The sequence below is a fragment of the Chanodichthys erythropterus genome, chromosome 2 (genome assembly GCF_024489055.1).
Source record: "Chanodichthys erythropterus isolate Z2021 chromosome 2, ASM2448905v1, whole genome shotgun sequence".
NCBI classification, from domain to species: domain Eukaryota; kingdom Metazoa; phylum Chordata; class Actinopteri; order Cypriniformes; family Xenocyprididae; genus Chanodichthys; species Chanodichthys erythropterus.
In genome coordinates, this window is record NC_090222.1 from 2047410 (window position 1) to 2066802 (window position 19393).

The 19393-nt window shown below is 37.6% G+C and overlaps 1 protein-coding gene across 1 annotated transcript in view; it reads right to left on the reverse strand.

Annotated features, from left to right (window-relative positions):
* The window catches only part of grik2 (glutamate receptor, ionotropic, kainate 2), a 251086-nt gene that overhangs the window by 78260 nt on the left and 153433 nt on the right, over positions 1-19393 (reverse strand). The window contains exons 7-9 of the mRNA XM_067391519.1: positions 14596-14739; positions 9619-9726; positions 5901-6014 (exon numbers count right to left, since the gene is read on the reverse strand). Coding sequence (XP_067247620.1) covers positions 5901-6014; positions 9619-9726; positions 14596-14739 — 366 coding nt within the window. The remainder of the gene's footprint in view (positions 1-5900; positions 6015-9618; positions 9727-14595; positions 14740-19393) is intronic.

Here is a 19393-nt window from a genome sequence, read left to right on the forward strand (position 1 = left end):
GCATGACGTTAGAAAACACTAACATTAAATTGATACTGGGAACATATGAAAACATTTAAATTGATCATCACTCTCATAACTCATCTCATCTCAATTTTCAATGTTAACTTGTCTCACACTTAGTAAGTAAATTAGGCTTTTCAAAGCCAATGAAGCACTCCTCTCTTCCTGACATCAACTCTTGATGCTGTTTGTAATAATGTTGTAAGGCAGGGAAATTTGTGCATATATTCTAAACTGGAATCTGTAAATATGTTTCAATATTTGAAACAGTTTGACAGCAAGTCCATCATCAGAAACACTGAGTGATGCAACAGTGAAGGAATATAGAGGCATAAAACAGTGAAGACATTTTCCTGTTTTGTTTTCTGACTCAGAACACTGTCGTTCTGCATGATCAAAGGGACAAAAACTGAAGATGTGGAAATTCAGAAATGCAGAGATTGACACAAATGTCAATTGACTGACTGTTTCCTGTGGCACTAAACCAGTTAACCTCTATGTTGTCATTTTGTTTTCATCCTTTCAATCAAAAGGTAATTTTAATGCAAGTTTGTGACGTGTTTTGACACAACACATCAATTTTTTCAACCTGTGGTACATGTGCAAACATCACTGGCACGTGAGCAGTAGCGTGAGAGGTGCATGTATTTCATTTAGATAAATTCATTCTCACCAGCATCTACATTTTGAGGTGATCATTCCTCATGGTCACACAGTGATATTAAGTTATGAGCTAAAATACAATTAAAGAGTAAGAATTAAATGGTCCCACTTTATATTAAGTGGCTTTAACTACTATGCACTTACATCAAATAAATAAGTACAATGTACTTATTGGGTTCATAATGAATTGCAAAACACTTTTGCTGCTATTGAGGTGGATACGGGTAAGGTTAGGGAAAGCTTTGGTGGTAAGGGTAGGTTTAAGGGTAGGGGTAAGGTGTAAGGGATGGGTCAACAGTGTAATTATAAATGTAATTACAGAAATTAATTACAGATGTAATTAAAGCTGCAAGCAGCGATGAAAGGGCCCTCGCACCCGGGCTCACCGCCACCCGTTGGCCTCAGGAAAACAGCGAACAGTGGGTGACATGCATGTAAGCGAGTAAATACAGGAGAATTATGGCAAAATCATATAAAAGTGCCACACTTCCTGCTGCCAACAGGTGGCGCTATAGCTAACTGAATATTGTCATATAGATGTCTTTAGGCCAGGACTTTTTTCACTCATGTGAAGTTTGGGGCAGATCAGACATAGTATGCCTGAGTTACAACAGCTTCCTCTTTCATGGCGAAGCATCAGATTTGTCAGTCCGCCACGGACACGCCCTTCAACGAAAACTCAAGATCTTTGATATTTATCATCACTAAGGTCTTAAGATTAGACTGACAACATTTGATGTTGATCTGGTTAAATCTCCATGAGGAGTTAATCACAGTGTAATACATGTCATTTCTTGTTGCCCCCAGGTGGCGCTATGACTGTAACCGAATATTGTTATGAAGATGTCTTCAGGCCAGGACTCTAATAAAATATGTGAAGTTTGGGGCAGATATTGGACATTGTTTGTCTGAGTTACAACAACTTCCTTTTTCATGGCGAAAACATCAAACTTTGTCAGGCCGCCATGGACACGCCCTTTGGTGGAAACTCTAGATCTTCGCAATTTAACATCACAAAGGCCTTTAGATTAGACTTACCAAATATGACATTGATCTGATAATAGCTCTAGGAGGAGTTCGTTAAAGTACAACGTCTGGAAAATGCAAAAAATGGTGAATTAATTCAAAATATCCGACTTCCGGTTTGGTTTCGGGTTTCACTCCAAGAGACTTTTTTGTAGGTACTGGGCTGATAAATGTGTGTACCGAATTTCAAAACCCTAGTGAAATGTAGCGAGAGGGGCTGTACGTTGGATGGCGCTATCGAGCCATTTTGCCCCGCCCAATTCTGAAACCCATAACAGACGTACATTTTCACCACTTCTGATGCGTGAGCAAAGTTTCGTGAGTTTTCGAGCATGTTTAGGCCCACTAAAATGCGATTTACTTTGAAGAAAAAGAAGAAGAACGGAGCAATTCCAATAGGGTCACTCAGGCCCTAATTACATGTAGATGTTTTTAAAATATAAGTACAATGTAAAAACATGTATGTACACAATAAGTGCATTGTATCAAATCATTAATGTAAATGTAAGTACACAGTAGTTAAGGCCACCTAATAAATATAAAGTGGGACCAATTAAACTTTTGCAAATCAACAGAAGCGTGCAGCTTTAACAAACCATTGGTGCAGCCACTGTACATCACGAGGCGCTCAACGCTCGACGCAGATCAAGGCAGCAGCATGTGCTTGAAAGGTGAATAACACAAGCTAAGTTAGTTTTGCCTCAATTGCACTGTGTGATTGAATACATGATAGATCAGTTTGTTCTGATGTATTTGTTGCTCTTAGCTTTCAGGGGAAAAAAGAGAAATTACCACTATCAGTGTTAGAGATTTTCAACTCAGTATACAGTCCTGAACATTCCACACACACATCTCACAATGATGGTGATGAGCAAAATTCACACCATTACACGTACAGTACATATGGGTTCAGTATAGGGTCACACTGGATATCTGTTATTTATGAAAATAAACACAATTAGGCTAAAAAAAAAAAAAAAAAAAAACGCTTCGGAAATAGTTTGTATGAAGTACTTGATGTGAAATGATTATGCTTAAATACAATGTGTTAAACAATTATAAATGCATTAAATCACCGCTTAATGACAAAGAAGGTCGCCAATCTTTACCAGTAGAAATTCATTTGAGATCCCTTCAATAGCTTAACTCCTAGACAGCAATATGATTGATGGACAATAGCAAAGATAGCTAGCAGCTGTCTCTCAGATGTTTCTCCCCAGAAAAAGGTTTTTACAATAGAGTTTTAAAAGAGTCAGTCTATGCTCAGATTTGCCAAAATGTCAAAGTCTGTAATGAGATCTCAACAAACTCAAACATTTCACAACAAATTCCCCCAAAAGCAAATGATCTGGGGCCGTATTCACATCTCATTTTCTTTTGTTAAATATGAGTTGTTTTTACATGGATTTTGATCGGATCGATGTCTACAATATTTAACAATACTTTTAAAGTTGGGATACTGTACAAATTGTGAATGAAAAAGGAATGCAATAATTTACAAATCTCATAAACTTATATTTTATTCACAATAGAATATAGATAACATATTAAATGTTGAAAGTGAGACATTTTGAAATGTCATGCCAAATGTTGGCTCATTTTGGATTTCATGAGAGCTACACATTCTAAAAAAGTCGGGACAGGTAGCAATAAGAGGCCGGAAAAGTTAAATGTACATATAAGAAACAGCTGGAGGACCAATTTGCAACTTATTAAGTCAATTGGCAACATGATTGTGTATAAAAAGAGACTCTTAGAGTGGCAGTATCTCTCAGAAGTCAAGATGGGCAGAGGATCACCAATTCCCCCAATGCTGTGGCCAAAAATAGTGGAGCAATATCAGAAAGGAGTTTCTCAGAGAAAAATTACAAAGAGTTTGAAGTTATCATCATCTACAGTGCATAATATCATCCAAAGATTCAGAGAATCTGGAACAATCTCTGTGCGTAAGGGTCAAGGCCGGAAAACCATACTGGATGCCCGTGATCTTCGGGCCCTTAGACAGCACTGCATCACATACAGGAATGCTACTGTAATGGAAATCACAACATGGGCTCAGGAATACTTCCAGAAAATATTGTCGATGAACACAATCCACCTTGCCATTCGCCGCTGCCGGCTAAAACTCTATAGGTCAAAAAAGAAGCCATATCTAAATATGATCCAGAAGCACAGGTGTTTTCTCTGGGCCAAGGCTCATTTAAAATGGACTGTGGCAAAGTAGAAAACTGTTCTGTGGTCAGACGAATCAAAATTTGAAGTTCTTTTTGGAAAACCGTGACATCATGTCATCCGGACTTAAGAGGACAAGGACAACCCAAGTTGTCATCAGCGCTCAGTTCAGAAGCCTGCATCTCTGATGGTATGGGGTTGCATGAGTGCGTTTGGCATGGGCAGCTTACACATCTGGAAAGGCACCATCAATGCTGAAAGGTATATCCAAGCTCTTGAACAACATATGCTCCCATCCAGACGTCGTCTCTTTCAGGGAAGACCTTGCATTTTCCAACATGACAATGCCAGACCACATACTGCATCAATTACAACATAATGGCTGTGTAGAAGAAGGATCCGGGTACTGAAACGGCCAGCCTGCAGTCCAGATCTTTCACCCATAGAAAACATTTGGCGCATCATATAGAGGAAGATGCGACAAAGAAGACCTAAGACAGTTGAGCAACTAAAGGCCTGTATTAGACAAGAATGGGACAACATTCCTATTCCTAAACTTGAGCAACTTGTCTCCTCAGTCCCCAGACGTTTGCAGACTGTTATAAAAAGAAGAGGGGATGCCACACAGTGGTAAACATGGCCTTGTCACAACTTTTTTGAGATGTGTTGATGCCATGAAATTTAAAATCAACTTATTTTTCCCTTAAAATAATAAATTTTCTCAGTTTAAACATTTGATATATCATCTATGTTGTATTCTGAATAAAATATTGAAATTTGAAACATCCACATCATTGCATTCTGTTTTTATTCACAATTTTTACAGTGTCCCAACTTTTTTTTGGAATCGGGTTTGTACTTAAGTATATCAAAATATTAAGTACAGGTATAAGCTAATCATACTTAAGTATAATTTTGTTATCATATCTCCAATAAGTACATTAAAATTAGGATGAAAGTATACTTTATAATTTTTAGTTTAGCATACTAGAAGCATACTAATAGCACACTTGAATACAATTTTGCAAGGCAAAAAAAACAACTAACTCACAGAACTAATACTTAAACAAGTACAGTGAGATACTTCAAAGAGTAGTGAACTTATACAATTGTCTCTACAGAAAATGAAGAGTTTTCTTAGTATATTTCATCAACAGGCATGGCGTCTCAAAAGATGACAGGAACAAAGCTCCTATGCTGATTGGTGGTGAGAGACCGGAATTGTTGGAACAGCCTCAAACCACAAACCTTGAGTGTACCGTCACTCAGGGACTATGATATAGTGCAATCTGACATGAGTGAGCTGCCTTTGGCTTCAAATATCAGAGAAGTTTGAGAAAAGAAGGTGAAGGAGCAATAATATTATATATATATATATATATATATATATATATATATATATATATATATATATATATATATATATATATATATATATATATATATATATATATATATTTATATATATTTATATATATTATATATATATATATATATCTTAGAGAGTTTTCAGGGTCTGCTGTCAGTGTCAGTGGCCTAGTGTCAGTGTAAGAGAATTTAAAAATGCTATTCCACACAATTTGACGCAAATAAAATGTATGAATTAAATGAAACCGCAAGAACAAATGAAAAACAGAAACACAGCAGTGAATAGTGTAATGTACAGTACAATGCTGCACATACAGGACCCATTTCACTGCAGTTTATTTTATTTTATTTTATTTTACTTTATTATTTTATTTTAAGTATAAACCTAATTTAATTGTTACATATATGCTTAATAATAATCTACTACTAATAATAATAATAATAATAATTATGATAATAATAAAACTATTTGCCAAAACATATTCTCTGAAAACAAACAACGTTTATAATATTTTATGGGTAAGGTAAAATAAGACAAAAATACTGATTAAGAAAGTTATATCTATATTTTATACATACTTATGGGCAATCACTGAAATAGTATGCATGCAAAGTAGTAGAAGAAATAAAGTGCATAGAACCAATAAAAGATAGTTAACTTTATTTACCAGTATAGTGGACACCACCAGTGATCTGTTGGACAGAGAGTCAGTCACATTGGCTGCCTTTCCCTTCTGATTCTCTGTCATGTTCAAACCACTTGTAGGATCCCATGTCCCAATCTGCGAATAAACATTTAATATTTTCATAAATCTATAACATGATACAAGAGAGAGAGAGAGAGAGAGAGAGAGAGAGAGAGAGAGAGAGAGAGAATGAATACTTCAATAACACAATATGAGCATGTTCCAACATCCGATGAGTTCTCTTGTAGGACCATTGAATCTATAAAAGAGTTTCCTTTCAAGGGAACTCAACACTGTGTCAGAATGTTGACACTATGGGAACGCTTTTGCATGACTGCATCTGAAGAACTTGGCATCGTCTGAACCGTACCTTGTTCAAGAACTTGCAAACCTACGAGTTCAAGATGCTAAAGCTGAAACATATTGTGTTACAAATCAAGTTTGAGGACTGCTTTGTGACAATAGAAGATACTTACTTTCTCAATCCATACTTCATCAATACAGGAAGTTCTTCAGGTTCGCTTTCGGGGGCAAAGATTGCCAATATCAGGTTCTTCCATTCGGCCTAGCCCTGTTACCTCACACCTTCACGGAGTGCATGAATGCATCTCTGTCTCCATTGCGATTCCAGGGCAATGCTCAATTTCTTTTACGACTGATTTATTCTAGCTCAGTCTGGGCACATGAGGTGTTTGGTGTTAAGACTAAACTGTAAGAAGAATGTGCTTTCTCCATAACAGAGAACCACTTTTCTTGAAGTGATATGGGACTTGACTGTGATGCAGGCACATCTGTCTCCTGTTCGTATCAAGTTGACTCTCTCAAGATGAGGCTAGGCTAAGTTGTCGTGTAAAACAGTGTCAGAGACTGTTGGGACTCATGACAGTCGTGTCCAATGTGTTTCTTTTGGGTCTTCCAAACATGCAGTGGTGACTCAAGACCAAAGGGGTTTTCCCTGAGGGGCAACCCATTTGCATCATCAGGGTTATGTGCAGATGCCTTTGTACCCTAGTGATATGGAAAAAGCCAAAGTTCCTGTGCTGGGGACCTCCTGTCATCACAAGGCACTAATGACAGACACTTCCCTTCATGGGCTAGAGTGCGGTCCTAGACAGCTGCTCGACTTGAGGTCTGTGGATAGGCCACCACCCTTTATGACACATAAATTGCCTTGTGATGATGGCTGTATATCTAACACGGAGATAATTCCTCTCAGATCTCAGAGGATACCATGTCCATGCACAGTCTATGCAGTTTGGTGCACCAGAAACTCCTCTGGGCCCAGGGCAGGCTGCTTTCAGCGAGGGCAGATTACATCCATGGGCACCTGAATCAGGGAGTAGACATCTTGTTGAGGCAGGGGCTGAGGCCCGGGGAATGGAGACTCCATGCAGAAACAGTGGAGTTGATTAGAAGTAGTTCGGCCAGGCAGAAGTGGATTGTTCGCATTAGAGGAAACAACACACTGTCCGCTTTGGTTCTCCCTCACACATACAGTTCCGTTGGGGCTGGATGCCATGGTTCAGACGTGGCAGAGGCTATGCCTGTACACTTTTCCCCTGATTGCTCTGCTCCCAGAAATTCTAGAGAGGGTTTGGCCCCTGAGTGAAAAAGTGAATGTGACATGTGAAGGCCAAATACGGTAAGAATTTGTCCTCTGCATTTAACTCATCCATTTAGTACACATACATTAGGAAGCATGAGTAGTGAATGCACACGCTTCGAACCATGGACACACACACACACACCTGGAACAGTGCGCAGACATTTTTACTGTGGCGCCTGGGAAGCAATTGGGGGTTAGGTACCTTGTTTAAGGGCACCTCATTCATTTCCTGATGATATTGGGAATTGAACCCCCAACCATCGGGTTACCAGTCTGACTCTTTAGGCCACTACTGCCCCATAAATAAGCCACAGAGATAAGCGGTAGACATAACTGGGGGATCAACTCTTGAGCTCTGGTCTCTCAACTGAAAGTTTTTGAGACCATCCTTAACTCTAGAGGTCCTCTATAACTGTATGCCTTAAAGTGGAATCACTTCACTTTATGTGCAGAGAGCGCCATTTTGATCCAGTTAACTGCCTAGTTTGTTCAGTTCTGGAGTTCCTTCAGGATTGCTTTTCTGTTGGGTTAACCCTCTCCACATTGAAGGTTTACTTAGTGGATACAGCTGCTTACCACTTACCTTTCGGTAGTGGTTCAAAGGGGAGACACCATGTTCCCCAACTGTGTGCAGTTTCCTATATGGGACTTTGCGGCAGATGGTGGACCAAGAGATTTGCTTTGCCCAGTTTGAGCACTCTATTGTTATGTATACAGCGAATCTTGGTGGAGAAACCTGTCCAGTTGTTGCTGTGCTTCGGTTTCCCTAGACAGGGTTCATCAGTATCTAGGCAACACATAAGCCAATAGATCATTGAGGCAGTTTCTGTGGCTCACAAGGTGTAGGAGAATTGCTTCCTTTAAAGCATTGTTATCATTGATTTCCCTTCAAGATGTTTGTGATACAACAGGCTGGTCCACTCCATATACCTTCATCAGGTTCTACCCCAGGCTCTCAAGTGCTTGCTACTTGAGTTTTGTGCTCGTTGCAATTCACAACTTTTGGGTAGGCATTTGTTCAGTATGGTGTAGTGAGTGTGAACATTCCCATAGCGTCAAAAATAACTCTGGTTCCCTGAGAAGGAAACGAGACACTGCATCACTTCCTGCATGCCTGGGAGTGACTTACTTTAGCCTATAAGGAGCTGACCATGTGTGTCCTTTATAGCCATCATCTGTCAAGAGAGTATGTTTCACCAGTGAGATTGGAGTGATTTCACATGCTTCAGACACAGTCATGCAGAAGTGTTCCCATAGCGTCAACATTCTGAAGCAGCGTTAGGGTTACAGTTCGTTAGCCTCATAGCATAATTGCCCAGATCATATTTCAAAGGCAGATATCACAATTTGGCCAAATTATGCTATGAGGCTAACGAGTTGTAAATGAGACATTTTAGTGAATGTTGTCTGGGTTCTTTACTCATTGGGACATTATCTGTGCAGAGGCTTACAGGAAGTGATGCGAAGACCAAGAAGAGAGCATGCACAAGAGAGCAAAATGGAGAGATGGAAAAAAAAAAAGAGAGCAAGTAAATGAGAATTGCTTCAGCGGACTGCAATCCCATTCCCCCCTTCTCAAACCCGTCTCATTTACTTCAGAGGACCCTCTTGAGAGCTGACAACTCGAAACAAGATGACAAAGTGCAGACGTTCACGCACGTTCAACCATCAAAAAACAAAGTACTTCAGAAAACACACAGCCTGTAGTTTGTAATTGCAAATCACCTGTTTAATTCAGACTTCATAAGGCTAAAGGGCTACTGAGGGCCTTATTATTAATGGGATAAATTATTCATGAAGGTGCAGACTCATGTGGAAGAGAACTGGGAGGTCACGGTTTGCTTAGAGGCTCTCCATGTGTGTGTGTGCGTGTGTGTGTGTGTGTGTGTGTGTGTGTGTGTGTGTGTGTGTGTGTGTGTGTGTGTGTGTGTGTGTGTGTGTGTGTGTGTGTGTGTGTGTGTGCGAGGAGCATTTTTATTGTCTGTCATTAAGTGGATGGGTAAGTGTGTGTATGTTCAGGTGTACACACATTTGTCCTTATGAAGGACAGCAGGTACATAACTAAGGACATACAAAACCAGAGGATTTCAGCACCTTCTCTAGCCCTTCTTCCTTCAGGCTGATCACATCCAGATCGAAATCTGTCCTCAGGCCGTTGGTCCTGTTGAAATTTATCCGTCCAGTTAAGCCATCCCAGTGGGCCTGGAGGTGTAAGAAAAATATTCATTATAGCCAACCTGCAACATCCAATGAATTCCTCCTTTCTGGCCAAACAGTGAATATACATCATTTATCACACTTTTATATGTTTTTCAAATCTGATCTGCAGGACAGATTGTCCACATTGTCATTGTGCAGCTCATGTGATCAGATCGGTTTGCTGAGGCCAGTTATTATAGTTAACCAAAAGAAAAACTATGAACAAAAAAACTTCTGTTACTTGAAATTAAAATGAACTTTAAGTAAAATTAAATAAGATATGTAAAATAAATAAATAAACATTTCATTTCAAGTCAAGTCACCTTTATTTATATAGTGCTTTTTACAATGCAGATTGTGTCAAAGCAGCTTTACGGTGATAACAGGAAAATAATTTGGGCTGCACAGCAGCTCTAGAAGAAAATGGTGTCATTGTCCAGCTTAAGTAAAATCAGTATTGATTCATTCTGTTGTTAAAATCATTAGTTATTCATCAAGTTCAGTTCATTTCAGCAAGTTTCCAAGGCAAAATTTCTCATTTTCATTTAGTTTAACTTGATTTACTAAAATAACTAAAACTAAAAAGTGAAATAAAAAATAAATAAATAAATAAATAAATATGGCTGGGCATTGATTACATTATGGCTGGGCATTGACACAAATTTCAGGATTCGATTTCATTTCACAAGCTTATCATTTGATTTAACTGCGATCACAATTTGAACCCACACATATACACACACATATATATGAATCAATATAAAAATCGATATATTTATTTATTTCAAACCAGAATGTAAGACATATTTTTAAAAAAATAATAAAAACAAAATGACAAAAAAAAAAAATGACAAAAACTTACTAAAAATAATATAATGAAATTATTTAATTTAATGAAAACAGAAAATATATATATTCTGTTTTCATTAAATTAAATCTATATATATATATATATATATATATATATATATATATATATATATATATATATATATATATATATTAATAAAACTTGATACTAAAATAAAACTGGTTCAGTTTTCAACGTATCTACAACACATTTCTATAACAATTATGCTATTTTTTCACAATTTTTGTCAAATTATGCAGAAGACTAAAATATGTGTGTTTATGTTGTGAAATGATCTTTATAAAATACTTTTTTTTTATTATTATGCATGTGTTTGCTCTATTATGACAAACCTCTTTGGTTCTACAGCTTAGTGTAAGTTTTGTATATATTTTGTAATTCTATGTTTGTTTTCTGTGTTTACTTGCATATTTTGATTTTTGTTAGCATATCTGTTCAGAGGGTTTTCTTTTGGCCTCATTCGTCGAACAAGGACACTTCATCTGGACTATATGATCTTTTTCTACACCTTTGATTATTTGGACTGACGTTTGGTAATGGTTTGGGACACTTTATATTGAACTTTTGTGGATTTCCATTGAACTGTCGGAATGTGGTAAGATACTCACTTCTTACCTGACTATGTGGGAGTTGTGAGAAATGGACTTTATTTCTGATTGAACTCAACATGTTGTGGTTGGGCTGAAATGCTTTTCTTTGAATGCAATGTTTTGTTGATATTGTTGCTGTTTGGTGTGTCAGCTCTTTAAACATTTAAATATATTCTTCTTTGCTCTTGGATTAATGGATCCCCTTCATTTATATATGTGACCAAAGTTAGAGTGTTAAAGTATGATATTGTTAGTAGACAAACAAAATAAACTTGTGAGTGTGAGTAAAATTGTGCTTTAAGAAAGTTTATTTCCAAAAGGGGATCCAAGAGAAACACCTGTAAGCGGTGGATACAATAATGTATTCACACATTACACTCAAAGACTCCATCATTTTCATGTATTTTTCGAATCTGTAACTACACTATTCTCTTTTTCACAGGGAAGACCAGCTAAAAGGCAGCCTGAGATTGAAAATTATATGTCAGATTAGTGTGATTTCTGCTATTCATTGTCATAAAAAAAAAAGGAAAGGAAAGGGAAATTGTTCAAATGAGGTATAAACCCAGCCATACAATGAGGAAATACAATTCTGCACATCTGTTAGTGCAGTTGCAATATGGATTTGTGTTTTTGTATGTGTGTGATTCACTACTGCAATGCATCAAAAAGTTTTTAGTCCCCATAGTGCATATACTGTAAACGATGCATCTGTTTTTAGGTCAGTACCAGGTATCCATCTAGATTAGTGCTTCGGCATTTTCAAAGATGGTGAAATGTCATCAGACTAAGCAGCCCTCCAATTATCTGTTCCAACAAAAACCTCAGCACAGCTTCACCAGTCTTTCTGAAGCCCCAGGCTTTACTTGTAGTCTAGACAAAGAAGGGCAGGAGGGTCTGGAGCAGGGTCATCGCAAGCAGAGATTGAGTCAATTTATGCACTGGCTCATGGAGAGCAGACCACCTTGCTTTTATGTATTTATATCTGCTTCGGTTTGCCTTTGGTCTTAGCTGGCTGTTAAAGATATCACGCACAGCAAATAAAAGAAGGGTTTTTAGTCTGTCTAAATATAGGCAGCAGAATGACAGGAGAGCTCAGATTAGCCGTCCTAGTTTTCCTGAAAATAGCACGGAGAAGAATCATTTTCAGAGATTAAGATAAATTTGCTGCCTTCTGCACGGCAGTGCTCTCACCGAGTGATATTCCAGGTCAGAAACAAGCAAACGCACACACAAGGGAGAAACTGCTGCACTTTCACATGGAATTTCAATACAAAAGGCAAACACGTCTCCTTTCTGTGTTAATTTTTATATATATATATATATATATATATATATATATATATATATATATATATATATATATATATATATATATATATATATATATATATAAAACATTATTACCACTTGCTGAAAATTTTATTCAAAGAACATTTTCTATTGATCATGGCCAAAATTGATTAAACAATGGCACAAACGTTATGGCCAGGCGTATATTCAGAAACACTGTGAAGATGAAAGCATTTTCAGCATTTTGTAGGGTCGATTTTGGTGCCTGGAGTACTGCTGTACAGTCTCAGCAAACTGTCAGATTGTGGTAGTCTGCTGCTCCTCTGCAACACAGCACTCAGAACTGGTCTGGGTGACACTTTATTTTAATGTGGCCTTATTACAAATGTTGCATGTACACTACCGTTCAAAGGCTTGGGATGTTTTTGAAATATGTGACCAAGACTGCATTTATGTTTTTGGGTCATGTCTTTTATTTTAAAGTCTATTCAGTTCCTGTATCCTGTGTATTCTGGTTGTAGGCTGTGTCCGAAATCTCCGCCTATACCCTTAAATAGGGACCATTTGTAGTGGTGCCATAGTGGATTATATCAAGTGCACTCATTCAATCCTACAATGCACTGCAATAACGAGTGTACAATTCATGTACGCTCAATGGCTAGAGAATACCCATAATGCACTATGAGAGCCACATGGTGTATGAATTCCCACGTCTGACCAGAAGATGGTGCCTACAGATGAATCATACATCCATTCATTTTCCAAACCGCTGGTCCAATGTGGCTACAGTGTAATATCATATCATAAAAATTCATTTTTAATTGATTATTAAATTGTTTAGTTAAGTTTATACATAATTTCCATGATAAATTTTTTATATTACTACTGGAACTGCCTGTTTGCTAAGTTTCAAATGATTATGCAGTCCTTCTGGCTCAGTGTCTGAATTCACTCACTCATTTTCATTCACTCCCTCAAGTGAACTATATTAGTGTACTAATGTAGGGAATAGTGAATGAGGGCGATTTCAGACACAGCTGTAGTTTTTCTGCTGATTACCCTGTCATTGATTCCAGGCATTTTTTAAACCTTTAATTTTCTTTTTCTAACCTTGTTAAATGTATTCATCATTTTTGTCAAATTCCTGAATTTAAATGTATGCATTTGTTTAAAAGTAAATAAATAAAATAAACAAGTTCGATTAGAATAGTAAGACATAATTGGGATGTTACCAATAAAATGTCTTAATGAGTGAGTCATTGAATCATTCATTCAAATGATTAGTTAAAATGGCTGATTCATTCAGGAGCAAAGCAACTGACTGTTTATAAATGGTTCACTGAATCACTGACTCACTCGATTCATTCAAAAATGCTGATTCATTCAGTAACAAAACTCAGAGATGCTCAATTGTGGCTTTGTTTGGAACTAATTTCATTGGCAAAAATACAAAAAGCAGACAAATCAAAAATGTAAATCACTTAATATTAACTTATTGTTTATTGAAGAGTTGTATAAAATCAATATCATTTCTGATAATTCTGATATTGTTCTGACAGTCTTGCTCATATGATGTTGACCTTTTTTAAAAAAAAAAAAATATTAAAAATGAGAACATTTTGGCATTTGAGGGGCATTTTTGCCCCCACATATCAAATTTTTGTGGCATTTTTATTAATTTTGCCCCAAGCCCTCATTAATATCTCGGTTCTGATAATCCAAGATGCATTCTGGGAGTTGTGGTTTTTGTCCCAGTTGTATTATATTACTATTCATGAGCTTTGATCAGGTCACTCTCATCAGTGCATTTAAATATTTTTCCACACTGCATGCAGTAATTTTCCGTCACAAATGCAACTGAAATGGTCACTATGTAGAGCCCTAATAATGCATTGGTACTCAAGAAGCATTATTATTATCAATTGATGAATAGAAAGTTCATTAACTTGAAATTGAATCTAAAAAGTCTTTACTGTCACTTTGGTCAATTTAATGTGTCCTTGTATTAAGAACATGCCATCAACTAATATTACTATTAATATAAATAATATTATTTGTGTAAATACACTGTAACAAGGACACGTTTCAAGGCTAACTGAGCAGTGTGATGTTGCGTACCTCTTTGATGAGCGTCATGAAGCGGTTGCCGAAGCGCCAGGGCTTGTGGCGGTTACACTGGAGTGAGCTGACGGTGATTTGAGGAGACTGCTGGACGGCCACAGCCACCACATGTACCGCGTCATACATCAGGGCAGCATCTGTCTGGAAACACACACACACACACACGGGTCAATCGGCCATCAGCAGTACACCTGAGGCTCTCCAACAATAATTAATTGGGCCTTAAAAGCAGGTTAAAACTTCAGCGTCGAGATCCGTGATTGGTGCATGTTCAACTCAACGACCAATCACAGAGAATGAGAAAGTGTCAGAGTAGCCTTCAGCTGACTGCCACAAACTGACAGCCCTCCATACCGGAGACCTCTCATTCCACAGACCAAAATAAAATCTAATTAGTGTTTGCCTTGGATGATTGAGAAGCAATCACAACACCTCCCAGACTGGGCCTGTATGGAAATCATGCCTGAGGGGGCTTCAGAAATTGCTATCCTGTCAAATAAATCATAGCCAAACCTGTCATTTTCCAGCTTTTGTCTCTGATTGTCTGCCACAAGACTGTGGCTAAAGATGGCTCTGGCCTAATAATACTGCAACTTCACACAAGACTATTTGTATGTTTGCAGTGAAATAAATCAGCATGGCTGAAGATTACAGACAGACCGCAATAAGACTCATAACTATGATGGTAAAAAAAAGTAGCAAAACCCGAGAGCTTGTTTGAATTTCAGCACTTACACAATAAACATTCATAGTGCTACAAATTTCATTGGTCAGGCATCAACCGATAAAACGACTTCACTCCCACCCGCAGTTCTGCTCTCTCACATCTGCGTTTCCTGTGACAGGAATAATGTAGTATCGGAAGTCAAGGTGTTCAGATTGCTATTAACTACCCTCCTCCTCATTCATTTTTTAAAGTTAGACATCAACCTTCTTGGTATTCCTCAATCAATTCATTATAAAGAATATAAAAAGAAAAAAAATATATAAAATTATAAAAGGATGCCTATTTTTGTATTCATTTGTTTTGTAAAAATTGTATAGGGTCGCTAACGACCCGAGGTGTGTATGAGTGAACATATATTTTTTCTTCCTAACAATAATTGAATCTTAAATGACGGAATAAGTGCAATTCACCTTTATTCCACAAGGTGGCAATGTCTGATACACAATGCTTAAATGACGACTCATTCAGACAGAAAACGAAATAATGAAAAACATGAAATGGCTCAGCAAGCAAGTACTGAACGCAATCAAATATGACTGTAACTGTTACAGGATGGATCTGGTGAAGCTGTTAGCGATCAAAATATTGATTTTGAAGATGTTGAAAATTATAGTTTTGAGAATACGTTTGAGATCGCGAATGGGCTCATATTTGTGACCTCAAACATAAAACTAGCCTATTATTTTCTGAATTTACTGGGAAATGAGCTCTGACGAGGACAGTGATGATGGCATAAAACATCTGCTCAAACTGAGCCCTTTCAAGCTCCAAAAGGTAACAAAATATGCTTTATTTTATTCTTCTGTAATTGTTACTCTAATGTCAGAGGAGTTTTATATTATCGCGACAGGTAGAGATCCTTCTGTGTTAGAAATAGATCTGGGTCGATAAAGACCAGAATATGTAAGAATGATTGGCGAAACAGTCATGCATTTAAGGGTTAAACGTGATTAATTCATTAAATCTACTGACTGCCTTAAATGATGCCTACACTCTAAAAAAATGCTGGGTTAAAAACAACCCAAGTTGGGTTGAAAATGGGCAAACCCAGCAGTTGGGTTAAATGTTTGATCAACCTGCTGGGTAATTTTATTTAACCCAGCTATTGTTTAAAAATGACTTTTTATAGTTTGAAAATTAAAAAAAAAAAAAAAAAAAAAATTACTAGAGGCAACAATAATAATCAAAAGGTGAACGGTGAACATTTATTAATAAGCAATTTAATAAATGTTTAATGTTCAATTATTATTCAATAAACTGTTCAGTTATTGAAAATAAAAGTTAATTTCCAACATATTTTGGGTTCATTTTAAGCAAGCGATACAGCCATTTTTAAACAATAGTTGAGTCAAATAAAACTACCCAGCAGGTTGATCAAACATTCAACCCAATCACTGGTGTTTCTCCATTTTCAACCCAACTTGGGTTGTTTTTAACCAAGCATTTTTTGGAGTGTAATATTTTGAAATAAAAAGATCCCCACAAAGATGGCAATATTCGAAATCCTTGTCAATGTGGCAACATCTTTTGGTCCCTGTGAGGGAAAAAGCTTGCAGAAAGTTTTCTGTGAGGGTTGTGTTTCGGGGCAGGTTTAGGATTAGAGGGTTAGAATATACAGTTTGAATACCACAGCTGGCAAGTTCACCAGGAAGGAAAACATCTTTTCCCTTGTATAATCAAAAAAGGTGTTTAAACCTTGGCAACAGCGCTGCAAAACTGAAACCTAACATAGTGTATTCTTTTGTTGATGTGAAACGTATCGCCAATTATAGAACGAGCCATATACCGTCGACTCACTGCTAGCTGATATAGCCTCCGACAAGGTTCCCTGATGACCGAGGGGAAGAAGCAACCACTATGATATTAATAATCTGTCCATGAGCGAGTGTTGATGAAAGCGAATGGGTGTGAAGACGCCGCGGGAGATGAACAGCCCGCTTTGGGCCCAGGGCTTCAGTCACCAGCTGCTGGTCAAAATGACTAGAGGGTGCTGTGTGTGTATGTGTGGAAAATTTGACTCGTGGCTGTTTCGCACCACCAAAAAGCTGTCAATCACCCTCCTACCTCTTCCTACACTAACACACAGATCGGCTTCATAATCACTTGTCCGCCATTCCACGCCTGTCAATCAATCAGGATGCAAGGGGAGCGCAAAGTGGCAGCCACTGGTCTTGGAGGGAGATGAGACACGGGATGAGGTGTTGTCAGGAAGGAACGTGCCGTGAATTTGCATGACCGAGCACCCCCATCCCCCTCTTTCTGGCATCTGGCTGGGCCATTAAAAGGGGACAGCCGAGGCTGGGGCCCTGCCGCCTATCTGCGGAGAATACACATTATCCTGAGTCACCCGGCCTACCAGTGAGGCACCGTACGTCAATGAGCTCGGCTTATGCATTGTGAATAATAAATAAGTAATAACATCAGACAAACAGAAGACAGGGCCTCCACCTGAATACTAAATGAACGCTCCTATTACCCGCCTGTGTGTGTGTATTAGCGCTGCTTTGTGTGATGGAGCGGGGGGGAATCAAAGCCCAGGGTGCATGTGGTCTCTCCAGGGAGGCATGCTTTGTTTTCTTCAGATTTTCATCAAAGCTTTATGGATCTGTCAGCCTGACTGACTCTATACCAAAGCACAGCAGCCAGCCCATAAATATACACTACAGATGAAAAACTGGTAAAGACTTGTTAAACATGGTCACTTCCATCTTAACTAGGGATGTCCATTTACATGAAATCCCATAAAATCGATTGTTGTTTAGATTAACAATCAATTAGTTGATTAATCATTAACCTTAACCTCTGAAATACAAAGCAGAGGGGTACTACACTACTAGCGTACTAGCGCTACTATGTTACGTTACTTAACCACTTGCATAACCAACACAAACTAGGTGTTGTTTCAAAGATTAGAGGCTTGGATTTACAGTGAATATAAGGAATATGACCATCACTAAACAAGTGCTTTTAAAATTGCTGAAATTTTCATAGCATAAAAAAAATGTTTTACATGAAAATATGATCTGTAAAATCATATTGTTAATATATAATGTCATATATCGTTGAAAAGGTCTCAACTAATACAACAAGCATATTGTATTTGTTTCAGTTAGAGACCAAACAATACCAAGTATTTGTATGAAAAAGCGGTATACATATGATGCTTTTGCACCACGTTTTTGTTTGTACACTCGTGAAACATTAGTAAACTAGTAGATCACATATATTTTTTTTAGAGCAACACAACATAAGACAATGTGTAGACAGCAGAGTGACATTGACATGCTGTTTTGCTAAAGCTATAGGACTTCCAGGATCTGATCCCATTGTGATCACGACACAGTGTTTTCCAACATCAGTTCAACCAATGGAAACTGGAACTTCTTTTAAAAAGATGTAATATAAGTCTAAGGTGTCCCCTGAATGTGTCTGTGAAGTTTCAGCTCAAAATACCCCATAGATTTTTTTTTTTTTTTTAATTCATTTTTTTAAACTGCCTATTTTGGGGCTTCATTAACTATGCACCAATTCAGGCTGCGGCCCCTTTAAATCCTCGCGCTCCCCGCCCCCTGAGGTCTCGACTATAATGCAGTTCATTTACAAAGTTCACACAGCTAATAAAACCCTCAGATGGATCTTTACAAGATGTTCATCATGAATACTGCATGCATGCATCAGATCATGTGAGTATAGTATTTATTTGGATGTTTATATTTGATTCTGAATGAGTTTGATAGTGCTCCGTGGCTAAAGCTAACATTACACACTGTTGGAGAGATTTATAAAGAATGAAGTTGTGTTTATGAATTATACAGACTGCAAGTGTTTAATAATGAAAATAGCGACGGCTCTTGTCTCCGTGAATACAGTAAGAAACGATGGTAACTTTAACCACATTTAACAGTACATTAGCAACATGCTAACGAAACATTTAGAAAGACAATTTACAAATATCACTAAAAATATCATGCTATCATGGATCATGTCAGTTATTATTGCTCCATCTGCCATTTTTCCCTGTTGTCCTTGCTTGCTTACCTAGTCTGATGATTCAGCTGTGCACAGATC